Source organism: Platichthys flesus, chromosome 9 (genome assembly GCF_949316205.1).
Source record: "Platichthys flesus chromosome 9, fPlaFle2.1, whole genome shotgun sequence".
Classification (NCBI taxonomy): Eukaryota; Metazoa; Chordata; class Actinopteri; order Pleuronectiformes; family Pleuronectidae; genus Platichthys; species Platichthys flesus.
Genome location: NC_084953.1, coordinates 23,788,053 through 23,805,215, shown reverse-complemented (window position 1 = coordinate 23,805,215; position 17,163 = coordinate 23,788,053). Strand labels below are relative to the sequence as shown.

General features: G+C 44.2%; 1 protein-coding gene across 1 annotated transcript; it reads left to right on the top strand.

The window, feature by feature from the left end:
- Positions 1–132: 132 nt before the first annotated feature.
- On the top strand, positions 133–14,084 carry LOC133960437 (meprin A subunit beta-like). Its single transcript, XM_062395035.1, has 15 exons — positions 133–326; positions 437–464; positions 851–901; positions 999–1,036; positions 2,950–3,028; positions 3,115–3,232; positions 3,667–3,845; positions 4,065–4,283; positions 6,458–6,607; positions 6,962–7,177; positions 10,997–11,253; positions 12,102–12,312; positions 12,390–12,566; positions 13,180–13,430; positions 13,543–14,084. Exons 1-15 carry the CDS (start codon positions 192–194, stop codon positions 13,585–13,587), a joined length of 2,154 nt encoding a protein of 717 aa, XP_062251019.1. The 5' UTR covers positions 133–191; the 3' UTR covers positions 13,588–14,084.
- Positions 14,085–17,163: the final 3,079 nt, after the last annotated feature.

Here is a 17,163-nt window from a genome sequence, read left to right as displayed (position 1 = left end):
TCACCATTGTGTAGCCTAGATTATTGATTGTAAATTCAAACGGTTCCAAGCAGTTAATATTCTCAGAATCTGCTGGGAATAGACATCCTTTCCAAGCCAGGTCAGTTAATTTGTACTGTATGCTTGTTGTATATAATGAATTACACAGTCACATAATCTTCTCCAACCAGAGTCATAAAAGTGACTATTGCATGCTGCACTTTTATCTGTACAAAAACAAAGCAGCAACTCTACCCCAGACTCATCAAGGATCGAAACAACACAGTGTGTCAGCAGCAGGAGTCATGTCACTCCGGTTCCTAACTCTGCTTTTTGGCCTGGGTTTGGTGAGTATGGAGCACTTTGCAAGGCAGGATGACAGTTAATGTTTCACAATTAAATGATGGCATAGTTTTTTTCAATAAATGTTAGTTGCTTTATATAATTTATTTTACAGACGGCAGCTGCACTAACAGGGGAAACAGGTGAGTCAGATAATATGAGGGGTTTCTCGTTCAGTACTGATCAAAAGAGGGAGACAAAACATTGACATTTTACTCCATGTACAAGTATTTCAGTCTGAATGTTGCTAAAGCAGAGATATTACTATTTCTTGGGGCTGTATTAGAATGAAAAACAATTGTAAATTGAAGGTAAAATGGATAAATTATATATATGTGTGTGTTTAGTGTATTTCTTCTTAAGTTTATATATATAAATGATTATATATGTATACATAGTGTATGTCCATACCGCTGCATATTTGGAACTAGTTCAGCAATACTAAAGTAATGTCTATCTCCGAATCTTTTTTTTGTATGTTTAAGCTCATCATATTGTGATCTCATTATGATTGATTCTGTTACTGCAGTAACTGATGTTGATGAAGGTCGTGACTGGGACATCTTCGACATCAATCAAGGTTTGAGGACTCGAATTGTTTTTTGTTTGGTTCTGTTGTATTATGTCATCAAATGTTTCTGAGGCTTTTCTCATGCAAACACATTATTTCTTTGCAGCGGCCGAGCTGGACCTGCTGGAGGGAGATATTGAAATGGTCAGTGATTTATCATGACAAAGACTCTGTTGCGACTACTTTTTAGTAATCTGGATCTTCAAGCCAGGTTGAGTGGGGCGCTCTGGGTGCATTAAGGAATATTTTGAGCACAGAAAAAGATTCTATGCATATCTTTTGTTTTATAAGGTGAATATTGGCTATACAAATCAAATTGGATTGACTGATTCATTCTCTGCTGGTGATTCATTGTCCTATTAATGATCAGATGGGAGGTGAAACAACTAATCAGCAATTCAAATAATACATTTATGCAATTTAATGGTTATGCGGATAACATAGCTAAATATTATATATATATACACACATGGACAACATTTTTGGTACCCTTCCGTTAAAGACAGAAAAAAACCAGAATGGTCACTGAAGTAACTTGAAGCTGACAAAATTAATAATAAATACAATCTTACTGTAAATTAACTAATGAAAATCTGACATTGTTTTTGAATTGTGGTTCAACAGAATCATTAAAAAACAAACTAATGAAAATGGCCTGGACAAAAATGATGGTACTCCTAGAAAAGATTGAAAATAATTTGACCATAGTGACATGTTAAACTAAGGTGTGTCCTCTAATTAGCATCGCAGGTGTCTTCAAATTTGTTATCAGTCAGTCTGCCTATTTAAAGGGTGAAAAGTAGTCACTGTGCTGTTTGGTATCATGGTGTGTACCACACTGAACATAAACCAGATAAAGCTAAGGACAGAGTTGTCTCAGGAGATTAGAAAGAAACAAATAGACAAGCATGTTAAAGGTAAAGGCTATGAGACCATCTCCAAGCAGCTTAATGTTCATGTGACTACAGTTGGACATATTATTCAGAAGTTTAAAGTCCAAGGGAATGTAGCCAACCTCCCTGGAAGTGGCTGCATGAGGAAAATTTATGACAAAATGAAGAGACGGATAATAAGAATGGTAACCAAAGAGCCCAGAACAACATCCAAAGAGATTAGAGGTGAACTCCAAGGTCAAGGTCCGTCAGTGTCAGATCGCACCAGCCGTCGCTGTTTGAGCCAAAGTGGACTTCATGGAAGACGACAGAGGAGAACAGCACTGTTGAAAGCAAATCATAATAAGAAGGGACTGGAATGCGCCAAAATGCATATTGACAAGCCACAAAGCTTCTGGGAGAATGTCCTTTGGACAGATGAAACAAAACTGGAGCTTTTTGGCAAGTCACATCAGCACAATGTTCACAGACTTTGGGCAGTATCTACCTGGTGGATAAACAGCTCATTGTTGAATCTGCATGCCTTAAGTTACCATTACACTAACTCCTACTTCAGACCTACACACAGTTGCAATTGAGCATGATATATATACACTACCGTTCAAAAGTTTGGGGTCACTTAGAAATGTCCTTATTTTTCAATGAAAAGCACTGTTTTTTTTAATGAAGCATACAAAGACAAGAACACTGTCAGTCGCCGGTCATGAGTCCTCCAACAGGATAATGACCCAAAACACACAGCTAGAAACACCCAGGAATGGCTCAGAGCAAAACATTGGACTATTCTAAAGTGGCCTGCTAGGAACCCTGATCTAAATCCTATTGAACATCTGTGGAAGGAGCTGAAACATGCAGTCTGGAGAAGAGACCCTTCGAACCTCAGACAGCTGGAGCAGTTTGATCACGAGGAGTATGCCAAAATACCTGTTGACAGGTGCAGAAGTCTCATTGAGAGTTACAGAAATCGCTTGATTGCAGTGATTGCCTCAAAAGGTTGTGCAACAAAATATTAAGTTAAGGGAACCATCATTTTTGTCCAGGCCATTTTCATTATTTAGTTTTTTTAAATGATTCTGTTGAACCACAATTCAAAGCAATTCTCCTTCATCGGTTTCTTATTCACTATCTTGGTATATCTTTCTTGGTTTTCTTCATTCCTGTAAGCCACGCGGCAGAAACATCATGATCGAAGATTCGTATCGCTGGCCTACAACCATTCCTTACTACCTTGAGGACAGTCTGGGTAAAACACTGTGTGGAAATTCATAGTACGTGCCATGGTTATGCACTGAAGTAACATATTATTTAATTTTAATTTGGAACATATAGAAATGAATGCAAAGGGGGTGATCCTAAAGGCCTTTGACCAGTACAGACTGAAGACCTGTATTGACTTCACACCGTGGAACGGAGAAAAGAACTACATCTCTGTGTACAAAGGCAGCGGGTGAGTTGAGTTTTCACCTTCAGACTTGTACATTATTACATAACATTACATTGCATGACATGCTGGTAGTATGTTTCTTTGTCAACAGTCATAACACACATCCAATGCACAAAATGCTGCACCCTATGCATTAGCTGATGTATTCATGTCATATTAACCGATGCTAATATTACACGCAACATGAAACTTGACTTAAGAGAGAGCACATACATCTGCCAAGGCTAACATTGGATCTCCCAAATCCACTCCAAAAATTTAGTGGCTTATCTCTTGGGTCATGCAGGTACACAATCATCTTAACCTTACGATGCCTTGAGGTAATGTGTGGCGCTATATAAATAAATTAATGAATTGAAACGCTCTTTCAATATCTAAGGAGCAAAACACCTGAAGGCCACTTTGAAAAACTTGCATCTTGCTTCCCCTCTCTGTAGATGCTCCTCCTTTGTGGGCAACCAGCAGGAGGGAGAGCAGCGATTGTCCATTGGTAAAAGATGTGATAGGATTGGAAAGGTTGTGCATGAGTTCCTGCATGCTCTTGGATTTCAGCACGAGCACGCCAGAGCTGACCGCGATGAATACGTCAAAATCATGGTGGATCAAATTAAACCGGGTAACGTTGATAACATGAGCACTGTCATAGAAATGTAAATAAAGTAAAAGCATTAAATATTATAATAGATTTAATGCAAGACTATTTAAACTGTACAGAAGCTGTGCTGAATTTTTCTCCTCATGTTCATCTACCATCTTAATACATCCATACCCCCTGTTACTCTATCCATATCTGTAAAAAATCACAAAACCAAGCTTCTTTTTATGCCTTCCTCAGGAAAAGAGGACAACTTCAAGACATATGATGACCAAGTGTCCAGTGCTCTGGGCGTCCCCTATGACTACAGTTCAGTGATGCACTACAGTAAGACTTCCTTCAGCATCGGCTCGGAGCCCACCATCATCACCAACAGCCCCTCTTTCATGGATGTGATTGGTCAGAGGATGGGGTTAAGTGCTAGTGACCGAACCAAACTCAACCGTCTCTACAATTGCAGTAAGTTAACTAATGAAAAAGACAGGTGTTTAGAGGTCGATCGATTTAGAGGTACGACAGCCTCAAGGCCTCTGTATGCTTCTCCGAGTCCGTTGCGGAAGGACGGACGGACGGAGCGGACGGACACTTTTTGATTTATAGTTCTACGAGCCTTTTTGTTCCGAAAACAATTCACCGCCAGAACAGTAGTTGGCGCAACGGAAGTCGAGCTTAGAGAAGCCTACCTCATGAGGTATATAGAAGAAGTCCACGCTGGTTTATTTACGTCCCCCCCGGCTCCTCACACACACAGTGAACGATGACAACAGAAAAAGGATGTGGATGACGCGACAGTTTTGCAGAAATAAAGTGACACCCAGCGGGTCAAAATGCTTATGTTATCGTGTCTTAGCGCAACGGTACCCCGGTCTTGTTTCCAAACTGCATTGCTAATTCAACAGCTGCAACAGCTTGAAGCTACACAGAGGCAGCTGTCTTCCCCCCAGCTTCCACACACAGTCAGCAGGGACTCCCGATACTAACTACTACCAAGTGTTTGCTTCTAACCTGACGGTGTTGAGAAACAGTGTCATGAGAGCTGTGGGATTAAAGTCAGCGGGTTTTTGCGCTGTTCCCACCACAGTTAGCATGGTGGCTAGCCCGCTATCCCCGTTATCAAAGTTTGTTATAACCGTATGTGACCGTACACACGTGCTGTAAGTGCTCTAACCAGCCACAGTCAGCCGGCCAACACTGCTGGCTTAACACACTTGTCACTTTAATCATAGAGTCGTAGTTGTGATTTAGGTTTATTGTGATTTAGGGAATGAAACAGGAAGTTAGAGGTCCGGAAATGATGTTGTCCCGAAATGCTCGCAATAGCGGACCAATCACAGCCAAGGGCTATCCGTGGGCTGTCCGCCATTTCGACGTGTAGTTAGAAAAATGAGAGCTGCACGAAAAGCTCTCCGAGGAGCCGCGGAGAGGCCCCGAGAGGGCGTTCCACGTTGGAGAAGGCGGTCCTATCTGTCCGTGTCTGTCAAAACGGAGAAGCATACATTGGCCTTCAGGCAACACCTTCCGCTGGATATATCAGTTCATTTGAACCTATAGTTTATTCCATATATATATGCTAATATAGGAAGTAAATAAGTGTATGGATGTATGAAAGATAATAATAGTAGTAGCATCAAATATGGCAGACAGCAGTGAACACTAATCATACATCATGTATTGTTCAGATTCACTGCTATATACAATTATATGTTATATGGAATTTGTAGCCATAGCATGGCATAAGGAGATTTCCAAAGTATTACACAACACTATAGTGTGACTTTGCCAATAAAACATATCGCAAACAATGAAGACACACAAGGAATAGCATCCACATCTGCTAAGGCAGAATGATGCTACACATGATTGTTAAGTTCCTTTAGTAGAAATATAGAAAAAAACAAGCGGTCTGATTCATTAGTCATAAAAACATAGTCCAAAAAATTGAAACCACTCCTGGAAGGTTCTTCCCAGGCCCTATCCCTGTTTGGTGGAAATCAGTTAAGTAGGTTTTGGTAATTCTGCTGACAAATAAAACATCACTCAAACAGACATGAGTGAAAATATAACCTTCCCTTGAGGTTGTAAAAAAACAATAGAATTTCAAATGGGACTAGATTCCAAACAAAGTCAGAATACAACATATAAGCATATGTGGTATGCCCCAAAATATTTAATTGAATCACTTTAATAGTAATTTAAGATTATTCCTAATAATATACGTGATAGTCACATGGGTTAATGTTTATTAGAGAGATCAGTAAATGACAGCCGCACTCAGGTGGAAAGTTTGGCATGGGAGCAGTTGCACCACGTACTGTCTCTTTGGCAGAGTGGTGGATCAGAGGTGACCTGATTGATTACATGAGAAGTTTCCATCAGGTGATTATTGAGCCATTGGCCATTTATAGGTCTGATATTCAGTAGTGATCTTACCCTCCTCTTGCCAGTCTCTCACACTTTTCATACATTTTAAAAAGGCTGAATAATTGTGTTTTGAAAGTTTCAAAAACTTATTCACTTTATCTGAATTCCAGGATTTTTAGATGAATGGAAACAGAGTTACTGTAAAACAAATGAAAAGTTTGGGTTATTCGAGTCCTGGGATCAGTGTCTGATCAGCTCTTCCCTGTCCACAGCGGAGTCCTCCACTTTTGTGGACAGCTGTGACTTTGAACAGGAGAACATCTGTGGGATGATCCAGGAACCTGGGAACCCAAAGTGGGAACAACGCAGATCTGTGAGTGGAGGGCCTCAGCACAACTTCACCGCCATGGGGCAATGGGAAGGTGATTATCATACATTAAAAATGGATGCGAGTAACAAAGTATATTTACTCAAGGTTTAAATTGTCACTTTTTTACTCCACTACATTTCTTGGATCAGAGTGAGATGTGTAGCTGTTTAGATTACACTTAGTATGCATCTTTGTGGTTAAGGACTTTGTGCAGTATCTACCTGCTGGATAAACAGCTCATTGTTGAATCTGCATGTCGGAATTTACCATTACACTAACTCCTACTTCAGACCTACACACAGTTGCAATTGAGCATTATATATACAGTATACATTCATAACTAGTTTAATTAAATGTGAGAAACTGTGGATGCTTAGTATGACCTGCTTCTCGGCTGCTCTGCCAGGGAAAGGCAACTTCATGCACTTCAGCACAGCTTCTCCTGAACCTGGGCACCAGGCCTCTCTGGAGAGTCGCTGGCTTTACCCCAAACCTGGAGCTCAGTGTCTGCAGTTCTTCCTCCATAACACGGGGGCGGCTGATGATGTCCTCAACATCTGGGTGCGAGAGTATGACAAGGCCACACCCGACGGTAAACTGAACCTCTTCAAGAGCATTTCAGGTAATGTATGACATTTGCCCCAATTAGAAGGAACATGATAGCAGGGGAAGATTTTATGTAAAAGATACAATATTCACATACCAATTTACACCTTTAATCCCACAGTTTGTCATTTTTACTTAGGAACACCGCCCTCTACATATTTATTCTGTTGGGCTCCAGAAACACAATTGATTAGTGGATATTACCCATGATTCCTGGCTTCCTAAACCAGAAGAGCTGCAGCAAAGAAACTCTGTTTGTAATTATTTTTATTTGAAAGGTTTCCTGGCTTTTTTACTCATCTGCAGCTCAACATTACTCTTGAACTAGTCGGACCTGGTTCTGACAATTGAAGCGGTGACCATCAGTTAGTTCCAAAGTTTTCAGAGAAGATCCAACTCTCTCACCAACTTGACACAGAGTAAGACAGGCATTCAGAGTGAGGAGTGAATGAAAGAGGGAAACCTGGCTCCTACCTTTTCCAAATCAATAAGCCATCATGAACCAACGCCATTTTGAAGCTGCGGTTTTAAGTCATGGGGAATTGCGAGTTGTAGAGTGTTGTATTAGAGTGCAGATTATATAACAATTTCACCTATAATGCACTTCACTTCATCATCACTTCATCGTCATCCGCTTATCCGGGGTCGGGTCGCGGGGGGAGCAGCTCAAGCAGGGGGCCCCAGACTTCCCTTTCCCGGGGCCACATTGACCAGCTCTGACGGGGGGATCCCGAGGCGTTCCCAGGCCAGTGTTGAGATATAATCTCTCCACCTAGTCCTGGGTCTTCCCCGAGGTCTCCTCCCCACTGGACGTGCCTGAAAAACCTCCCAAGGGAGGCGCCCAGTGGGCATCCTTACCAGATGCCCGAACCACCTCAGCTGACTCCTTTCTAAGTAAAGGAGCAGCGGCTCTAATCCGAGTTCCTCACGGATGACTGAGCTTCTCACCCTATCCCTAAGGGAGACGCCAGCCACCCTTCTGAGAAAACTCATCTCGGCCGCTTGTACCCGCGATCTCGTCCTTTCAGTCATCACCCAGCCCTCATGACCATAGGTGAGGATAGGAACGAAGATCGACTGGTAGATCGAGAGCTTTGCCTTGCGGCTCAGCTCTCTTTTCGTTACAACGGTGCGGTAAAGCGAACGCAATACCGCCCCCGCTGCTCCGATTCTCCGGCCAATCTCACGCTCCATAGTACCCTCACTCGCGAACAAGACCCCAAGGTACTTGAACTCCTTCACTTGGGCTAAGGACTCATTTCCTACCCGGAGTAAGCAATCCATCAGTTTCCTGCTCATGGCCTCAGATTTAGCGGTGCTGATCCTCATCCCAGCCGCTTCACACTCGGCCGCCAGCCGATCCAGTGAGTGCTGAAGGTCACAAGCCGATGATCCAATGAGGACCACATCATCCGCAAAAAGCAGTGACGAGATCCTCAGACCACCGAACTGCAACCCCTCCCCACCACGACTACGCCTCGATATCCTGTCCATGTATATCACAAACAGGATTGGTGACAAGGCGCAGCCCTGGCGGAGACCAGCACCCACTGAGAACGAAACTGACTGGCTGCCGAGGACCCAAACACAGCTCTCGCTTTGGGAGTACAGAGATTGGATGGCCCTGAGGAGAGACCCCCTTACCCCATACTCCCGCAGCACCTCCCACAGTTTCTCCCGGGGGACCCGGTCATACGCCTTCTCCAGATCCACAAAACACAAGTGGACCAGATGGGCATACTCCCAGGCCCCCTCCAGGATCCTTGCGAGAGTGAAGAGCTGGTCCGTAGTTCCACGTCCGGGGCGAAAACCGCATTGTTCCTCTTTAATCTGAGGTTCGACGACCGGCCGAACCCTCCTTTCCAGCACCTTGGAGTAGACTTTACCAGGGAGGCTGAGAAGTGTGATACCCCGGTAATTGGTACACACTCTCTGGTCCCCCTTTTTGAACAGGGGAACCACCACACCGGTTTGCCACTCCTTTGGCACTGTACCCGACTCCCACGCGATGTTGAATAGGCGTGTCAACCATGACAGCCCCTCAACACCCAGAGCCTTTAGCATTTCTGGCTGGATCTCATCAATCCCTGGGGCTTTGCCACTGCGGAGATGTTTGACTACCTCAGTGACCTCCACCAGGGAAATTGACGACGAAACACCATCAACCTCGAGCTCTGCCTCCAACATAGAGGGCGTGTTATTCGGATTCAGGAGTTCCTCAAAGTGTTCCTTCCAACGTCCGACGACTTCCTCAGTTGAGGTCAACAGAGTCCCATCCTTACTGTACACAGCTTGGATGGTTCCCCGTTTCCTCCTCCTGAGGTGCCGGATAGTCTTCCAGAAACACTTTGGTGCCGACCGAAAGTCCTTCTCCATGGCCTCTCAGAACTTCTCCCACACCCGCTGCTTAGCATCCGACACGGCAGCAGCTGCAGCCCTTCGGGCCTGTCGGTACCCTGCAACCGAGTCCGGAGTCCTCCAGGATATCATATCCCGGAAGGCCTCCATATTCAATCGGACGGCTTCCCTGACCACCGGTGTCCACCACGGTGTCCGAGGGTTACCGCCCCTTGAGGAGCCTAAGACCCTGAGGCCACAGCTAGCCACCGTAGCTTCAGCAATGGAGGCTTTGAACACCGCCCACTCTGGCTCAATGCCCCCAACCTCCACAGGAATGCCAGAAAAACTCCGCCGGAGGTGTGAGTTGAAGATACCTAGGACGGGGGCCTCCTCCAGACGTTCCCAGTTCACCCGCACTACTCGTTTGGGCTTACCAGGTCTATCCGGAAATTTCCCCCATTCCCTGATCCAACTCACAACCAGATGGTGGTCAGTTGACAGTTCCGCCCCTCTCTTTACCCGAGTGTCCAAAACATGCGGCCTCAGATCAGATGACACAATCACAAAATCGATAATTGATCTTCGGCCTAGGGTACTCTGGTACCAGGTACACTTATGAGCACCCTTATGTTCGAACATGGTGTTTGTTATGGATAATCCATGACTAGCACAGAAGTCCAATAACAAACGACCGCTCGGGTTTAGATCAGGGAGGCCGTTCCTCCCCACCACGCCTCTCCAGGTGTCTCCATCGTTGCCCACGTGGGCGTTGAAGTCACCCAGCAGAACTACGGAGTCCCCTACTGGAGCCCCATACAGGACTACATTCAGGGTCTCCAAGAAGGCCGAGTACTCTGAGCTGCTGTTTGGTGCATACGCACAAACAACAGTCAGAGTTTTCGCCCCTACAACCCTTAAGCGCAGGGAGGCGACCCTCTCGTCTACCGGGGTAAACTCCAACACCGCGGCGCTCAACCAGGGATTTATGAGTATCCCCACACCCGCCCGGCGCCTCACGCCCTCGGCAACTCCGGAGAAGAATAGAGTCCAACCCTTATCCAGGAGTACGGTACCAGAGCTGAGACTGTGCGTGGAGGTAAGCCCCACCAGAAGCTACGGTTCCTTTCCCCACAGCGAGGTGACGTTCCACGTCCCCAGAGCCAGCTTCTGCCGCCCGGGTCTGGTCCGTCGAGACCCCTGACCTTCGCTGCCACCCATGTGGCTGCGCACCCGACCCCAATGGGTCTTCCCACAGGTGGTGGGCCCATGGGATGAAGAGAGGGGGGGTGCCATGTAGTTTGTTTGGGCTATGCCCGACCGAGCTCCGTGGCAAACCCGGCCACCAGGCGATCGCCATCGAGCCCTCCGTCTGGGCCTAGCTCCAGACGGGGGCCCCGGGCTTCCTCCGGGCCGGGTCACATCTCCTCTCCTTCCGTTATTCAACCTATAATGCATTGGAATAAATATTGATTAATATACATTATCTCTGTTACAGGAGGTGTCATGGGTTCCTGGGAGCTGCATAACGTCGATCTGAACATGACACAGAAGGCCCGTGTGGTCTTTCAGGCCGTGAGGGGAAAGAGTCCATCGAGTGGTGGTTTCTCTCTTGATGACATCAACCTGTCGTCCAAAAAGTGCCCTCAGCACATCTGGCGCATCCGCAACATCACCAGCCTGATGGCCACCACACCAGCAGGAGAACAACTGAACAGCCCTCGCTTTCTCTCTCCAGCAGGTTACTCCTTCCAGGTACGTGTGCTCTTCTGTTTCTCCACGATTTTTATTTTGTTTTTACAAAAGAGATCCTTACAGGAGAAACAACAGAAAAAAATAAATAGAACACAAATACGAAAACTAATAAATAAGTAAAAAGCTTAAATTGGATTGAAATAAATGTACATAACAATTGTTAATTCATTAGTAAGAACTACATTTCATCTTAGTCTGCTCTAAATACATTTGTCACAACTGTAAATATCCCTATTTGGAATAGTTTGTTCATCTTTTGTCTGGCCTGCTGTAATTTATCGAATAGAATATTGATATTATGAATTAATTTATCTAGCTCATCATCAAAAACATCTGTTAATAAACAATCAAAATAAATTAAATGATTGACTTGCAGAGACCAGTAGAGAACTTTCCATTGCTCTTCTGATTTGAACACAGATAAAGAGTTAATTATTAATGCAGTGACAGATGACAAAGTAAATTCTAGTGAAGCGAGCAGTAGACTCTTTCCATATTCAACCGGTGCAGCCACTTAAAGAAACATCAGCTTGAAATGATCACCCATTCCATCTCAGATATACAAATGTCCATGCTGTAAAACACTTCGTCAAGCCTGTTAAAGAAACCTGAAGTCTATTTTTTAGAGTTTGTAATGGTAATAGTTATTTAAGATAATATACAGTATAGTGCATGGTACAGTGGTATAATTTTCGATTACAAGTTCCTAAATGACATAATGTCCTTAAAAGGATAGTTCCCAGAAAAATTAAAACTCGCTCATTATCTACACACCACTAGGCCGATAGAGGGATGGGTGAATTGTTTGAGTCCACAGACCTCACTTTATGCTGCTCTCTGATCCACAGGTTCGCCTTGATCTAGGTGGAACAAGCTACCCTCAGGGGTACATGGGCCTCTACTTCCATCTGACCTCAGGCCCCAACGACCACAACCTCAAGTGGCCGTGCCCCTGGCAGCAGGTGACCATGGCCCTGATGGATCAGCATTCTGACATCAGAGAGCAAATGAACATGTACCGAATGGTCACAACTGACCCTGATAAGGTGTCCAGTGATGGTAAGAGATGTTGAAGATATACATCTGCTGAGCTGGGTTAGTCAAACAGAGAATGACTGTTCAACATTTTCTCTCAGGTTATGAGTACTACTGGGATGACCCAAGGGAAGTGGGGTCTAAAGTGACGCAGTCTGATGGCAGCTTTTACTATAGAGGCCCAGGAACGGGGTCCTCAACCTTCATCACACACAGCAGGCTGAGGAGCAGACAGTTCATCAAAGGAGATGATGCCATCTTCTTGTTAAGTCTGGATGGTATGGAAGTCATTCAGACAGGACCAGGACATCACATACACTTATACTCTTTAGCAGCATCCTTCAGACAGCGTGGTCTACACCGTCCATGAAGACATCCTCCTTTGTGGGCTGCATAGGCTGAAACAAATGAATCGGTCTACAGAGGATTTTGGTGATCTGCGCCACTACTTTGTCCCGCCTTTATTGCTGGTGCCCAGCAACAGAGCTAAAGTTGGACACACAAAGAGAGTTTTAATGCACCTTGATTATTTTCTTGTATGAATCGTCAGCTGTTTGGTTGAAGCATGACAATCAAGTGCTGGACTATTCATCACTTGCCGGCACCATTACCTCTTAAAAAAACGGTTGATCTGATTGGTTGAAGCGTGACACTCAAATTCTTGCAACTCATCAATTCTGGGTCAATTTGGACAAGGAAGGATCAACACGTTTGAGCCCTTGCTTCTTAAGGAACTTGAGGAACCCTCGAAATGGGACAGCCTCGTAGTGCCACTGTTATGCAATAGTTTTTTTTAAACACAACCTCTGAAGGATGCAGCCCCTAAATTTAGACACAGTTTATATCTGTTTCCTCTCTGAAACATCTTGGTTGTTGTGTATTTGTCCTCAGATATATCTGACCTGCTGCAACCTCAGCCACTGCCTCGCTCTGCAGACTATGCTGAAGCCAGTGCGATGAAGGCTGTTGACCAAGACACCCCACAGTCAACAGCTAGTAACCACATGGTGATAGTGGTTGTAGCAATGTGTGTGTCAGCAGCCATTTTTGTGGTTTCCACAGTACTTCTTCGCAAGGCGTGGAGGGTGAGGAGACATCGAGGGAGTAACGATGTGGTGACATTACATGATATGCGTTTCAGTGTGAGTCCGACTATTAGAGTCAGCACAAATTTAAGTCATTACAATTTATTCTAGCTATTATTTAGCGTGCACTAACACTTACGATGAATTCTGAATCTCTTTTTCATCACAGGAGCACCGAACCAAAGACTTACACTCAGTTGGGATCTCTGCATGACCTCCTCACTGACCAGAGCAGAGGACGCGTCTCATCTCTGCACATGAGTCCTTTTCAAATAATCTGAAGCTGTATCTCGGAAATACATTTTCTGGCAGGAGTAGTATTCAAATTATTTTGTTCAAAACTTCTCTCTCAATAGTGATAGTTTATTGTGTTCACTTTAAATTTAACCTCAAATTTAGAGGAATAACACTTGTAGTCTAGGTTCTGGGGAAGATTTGTATGCACATCTTTTAGCGGAGAATATCTAAACTGTTATAGACTAAAATGACCCCATTGAACAACGTTGGATGTGTGCCAAATTCTCTATCCGGAACAAAAGTCTTGAAAATGACCACTATAGGTGACACTATTATCACACTACAGGTTAATGGGACTTTTTTTTTCCCTTTATAGATATCCTCATCAATTTCTAACAGATTTATCTTTATATTAAGAGAAATACATTTTGTAATACACTTTGTCTCAAAAATAAAATAAAATATGCAAATTAGGCAATATTTCATTAAATATTAAATATAAACTCTTGAAGCTACAGTTTTCTTAGGTGATCACAATGTTTACAGTGTTAGAATTTTGGTTTGATATTTCTAATTGTCTCTGTAGATGTCCAGCGTGGATGCTGTGTGTGTGTGTGGGGTGTGGGGGGGGGGGGGATTATAAATACAATTGTATACAAACACTGGACTTTTTTAAAAGAAAGAAAACAAGCATTTAAGTGATATACAGACATTTTATATCCAACCTTGCTATTATCATTGGAACGTTAACTTAAAGTCAAAAATACAAAAAACTCCAGGTTAATTCCCTGTGCTGCAAGGTAATACTTCAGTGATAGGATTTTTTTTAACTATTGCCCCCCTTGCATTTGCAGTACTTGCAACAACGGATACCAGCTACCCGACAGGGACATACATTCTTGTGTGCACACTTGCCACATGAGCAGGGATCTGGCAAACCTTCAGGTTTTGAGATGACAATCTCAGGGACTAATAAACTGCCCTTTCTTACATTTAAGATTAAGGTGAGGTCTGTAAATTGTGCTTGGACCCAAAGTTGCTCTTGATAATAGGCTCTTTGTATATGTTTTCTTGCATTAGTTGAGGTGCAAGCGGTCCTCTCAAAGTCCATCTTGAGGACATTACTATCGAATGCAGCAATGTACAGGTCGTCAAATGTCTCCATGTCTGTTGATGGTACGCCCCTAAAATAGGGGAAAAGTGCAGGAATGAAACGGACACGTTGTTCTCTGGCTTCAAGTCCATGGATAATGTATTAACAAATATAAACACATTGCAATTTCAGAATTTAAGCAAATCTCAAACACATCAAGAAAATCGGAACATTAAATATACAAAATACAAATATACATATGTGGTATCTATGAATAAACAACATAATACACACATTGAAAACATTCATCCAATAACAGTAAAGCCTCCACAATACAACACACACAGCAGCGCAGGCGCTGCGCGCACATTTGAACATGCGCTGTCGGCGTGCTGTGCAAGCATGGCGCATCGGTCGGCTCTTTCATGTTTAAACTCTTCTAAAACTAAACTATCAAAACCCCCTGTCAACAAGTATCCCAGCACCAGCGCTCTCCCCACGACCTTAAACACACACAAACGCATGCATTCACCATATTGTTACACCTGAAATAGGGAAAAGTGCAGGAATGAAACGGACACGTTGTTCTCTGGCTTCAAGTCCAGGGATAATGAACGAGCCACCCCCTCTGCTGTCCAAACCCGGAACCCCAGTGTGAAAAAAACCCAAAGGCCAAAGCAACAGATCACAGACGTCACTGATAATTACTGATAATTAAACCCCTGCAACACAAATATTAGAAAATAATACATACACCACATTGACGGTTTGAGACATTTGACCAAGAATGTTTCCGCCATTTGTTTTGCACTCTCTGTTAGCTGTGGACAGTTGAATTTGATAATCAGAGAAGAGTTGTCTGGTTACCGGACAGTGTTCAGAGCTGCAAGTTTAGTTGAATTTTTCTGGTTGTATCACACCCAGTCAGCGCATGTAGTGCTGGGAGGCACTGTGTGAGCTCCTCTCCAAGCACTTTGCAGATATCGTGAAGTGGTAATATTGATCTTTTCACACCTGAGGTGCGGATAAGCCACAGCTCTTGGAGGCCAAGACTTCTCCAATTGACTGTTATGTGGTATAATAGGCACACAAAGACATCTGTGTCACCCGATGAAAGTGTCAGTGATGTAGATCCTGTACCGGTGACTTAAAATGTCCTGCACATGGAACATCATCCTGTCATCAGCTTCCTCGTGTGTGCAGTTGAGTCGAGGGAATGGAGTAGCACTCGCCGCTGACAAATCCATGCCTGTGGTGATATACCAAGGTGTAACGGTTTTGTGCCCTTGTAATTGGTGGTCAGCCACTCAACATAGAATGCCTGAAAAGCAGTTTGGCTAATGGAAGATGACCAAAAGTTCTCTAATATCACTAGAGCATTTTGGTTTGTTGATATCACATCAAGGACAACCATGTTTTTTGATTTTCCTCTTCTCTCCCTCGCTCCATGTTTGATGCTGTCCTCTTCGGTAAGTGTCGAAAACGATATGGATCTCATCACAGTTGCCTCCAGCTTTGGTGACCATAAATGTCAAAGCAATAGCAAAGTTGTGGAATGTCTTCATGGTTGGATCAAGTTTCTATAAGGAGACCTTTCTCACCAATGCCATGAAGTTGATAATGATGGCGTGTGTTGGCGGGGGGTATCTGGACCTTTTATATCTATTTCAATCAATCAATCAAATTTTATTTGTATAGCCTATATTCATAAATTATGAATGACCACCTGTTGTGGTCATTTTCAAGGACTTTCGTCCCGGAAAGAGATTTTGGCACACATCCCATGTTGTTCAACGGGGTCATATTAGTCTATAACAGTTGAGATATTCTCCGCTAAATGAAGCGCATTCAAATCTTCCCCAGGACCTTGACTATTGTGTTGTACAGGTATTTGTCCCTGCTTCCCCCGGGTGTTGGCCCCCTCATATAGGCCACCGCATATTAGCATGCACATGTTGGGCAATAGACAAGTGAGCAGATGTATTTAGTTCACCCGCGGCACACTGTGTGAGTTTTACAGTCGTTTTTCCCGGGGCATGTCTGACACCTCTTACTCGCCCCAAGCGGGCTGCTGCGGCAGTCACTAGGGCCGGATGCTCAGGTTGAGCGTCATCGTCGTCGTTGTCAAGAGCTCTCCGTGTGGCGGCGGCTTTCATAGACTTAACAACCGTGGTGGACACTTCCGTACTCACAGGATCCTGCTAAAGGAACATCCTCGTATTGATCCGCTTGCCCCGCATCTAGTCGGGGTTGTTCGCTCGCCATTTCATGAAGGCGTTGTAGGAAGAGACGTTGAGTATGTAGTGGAAGACAACCAGGGGCCAGCGGGTGGTCATCCTCCTTCAGCTTTACGTTCCGATCACCTTGTCTTGGTTGTCCACACCTCCTTTGTTGCGGTTGTAGTCCAGGACGATTACCGGTTTCCCGTCCTTGCGGTTGCTGACGTAGGCCTCCGCGTGC

Excerpts from the sequence above, each read along its gene's own strand:
- LOC133960437 (XM_062395035.1), top strand. The coding sequence starts at position 192 with ATGCTGCACTTTTATCTGTACAAAAACAAAGCAGCAACTCTACCCCAG. Across the intron at positions 3,029-3,114 it reads CTACCTTGAGGACAGTCTGG|AAATGAATGCAAAGGGGGTG; the intron begins GTAAAACACTGT and ends TGGAACATATAG. Across the intron at positions 7,178-10,996 it reads CCTCTTCAAGAGCATTTCAG|GAGGTGTCATGGGTTCCTGG; the intron begins GTAATGTATGAC and ends TCTCTGTTACAG.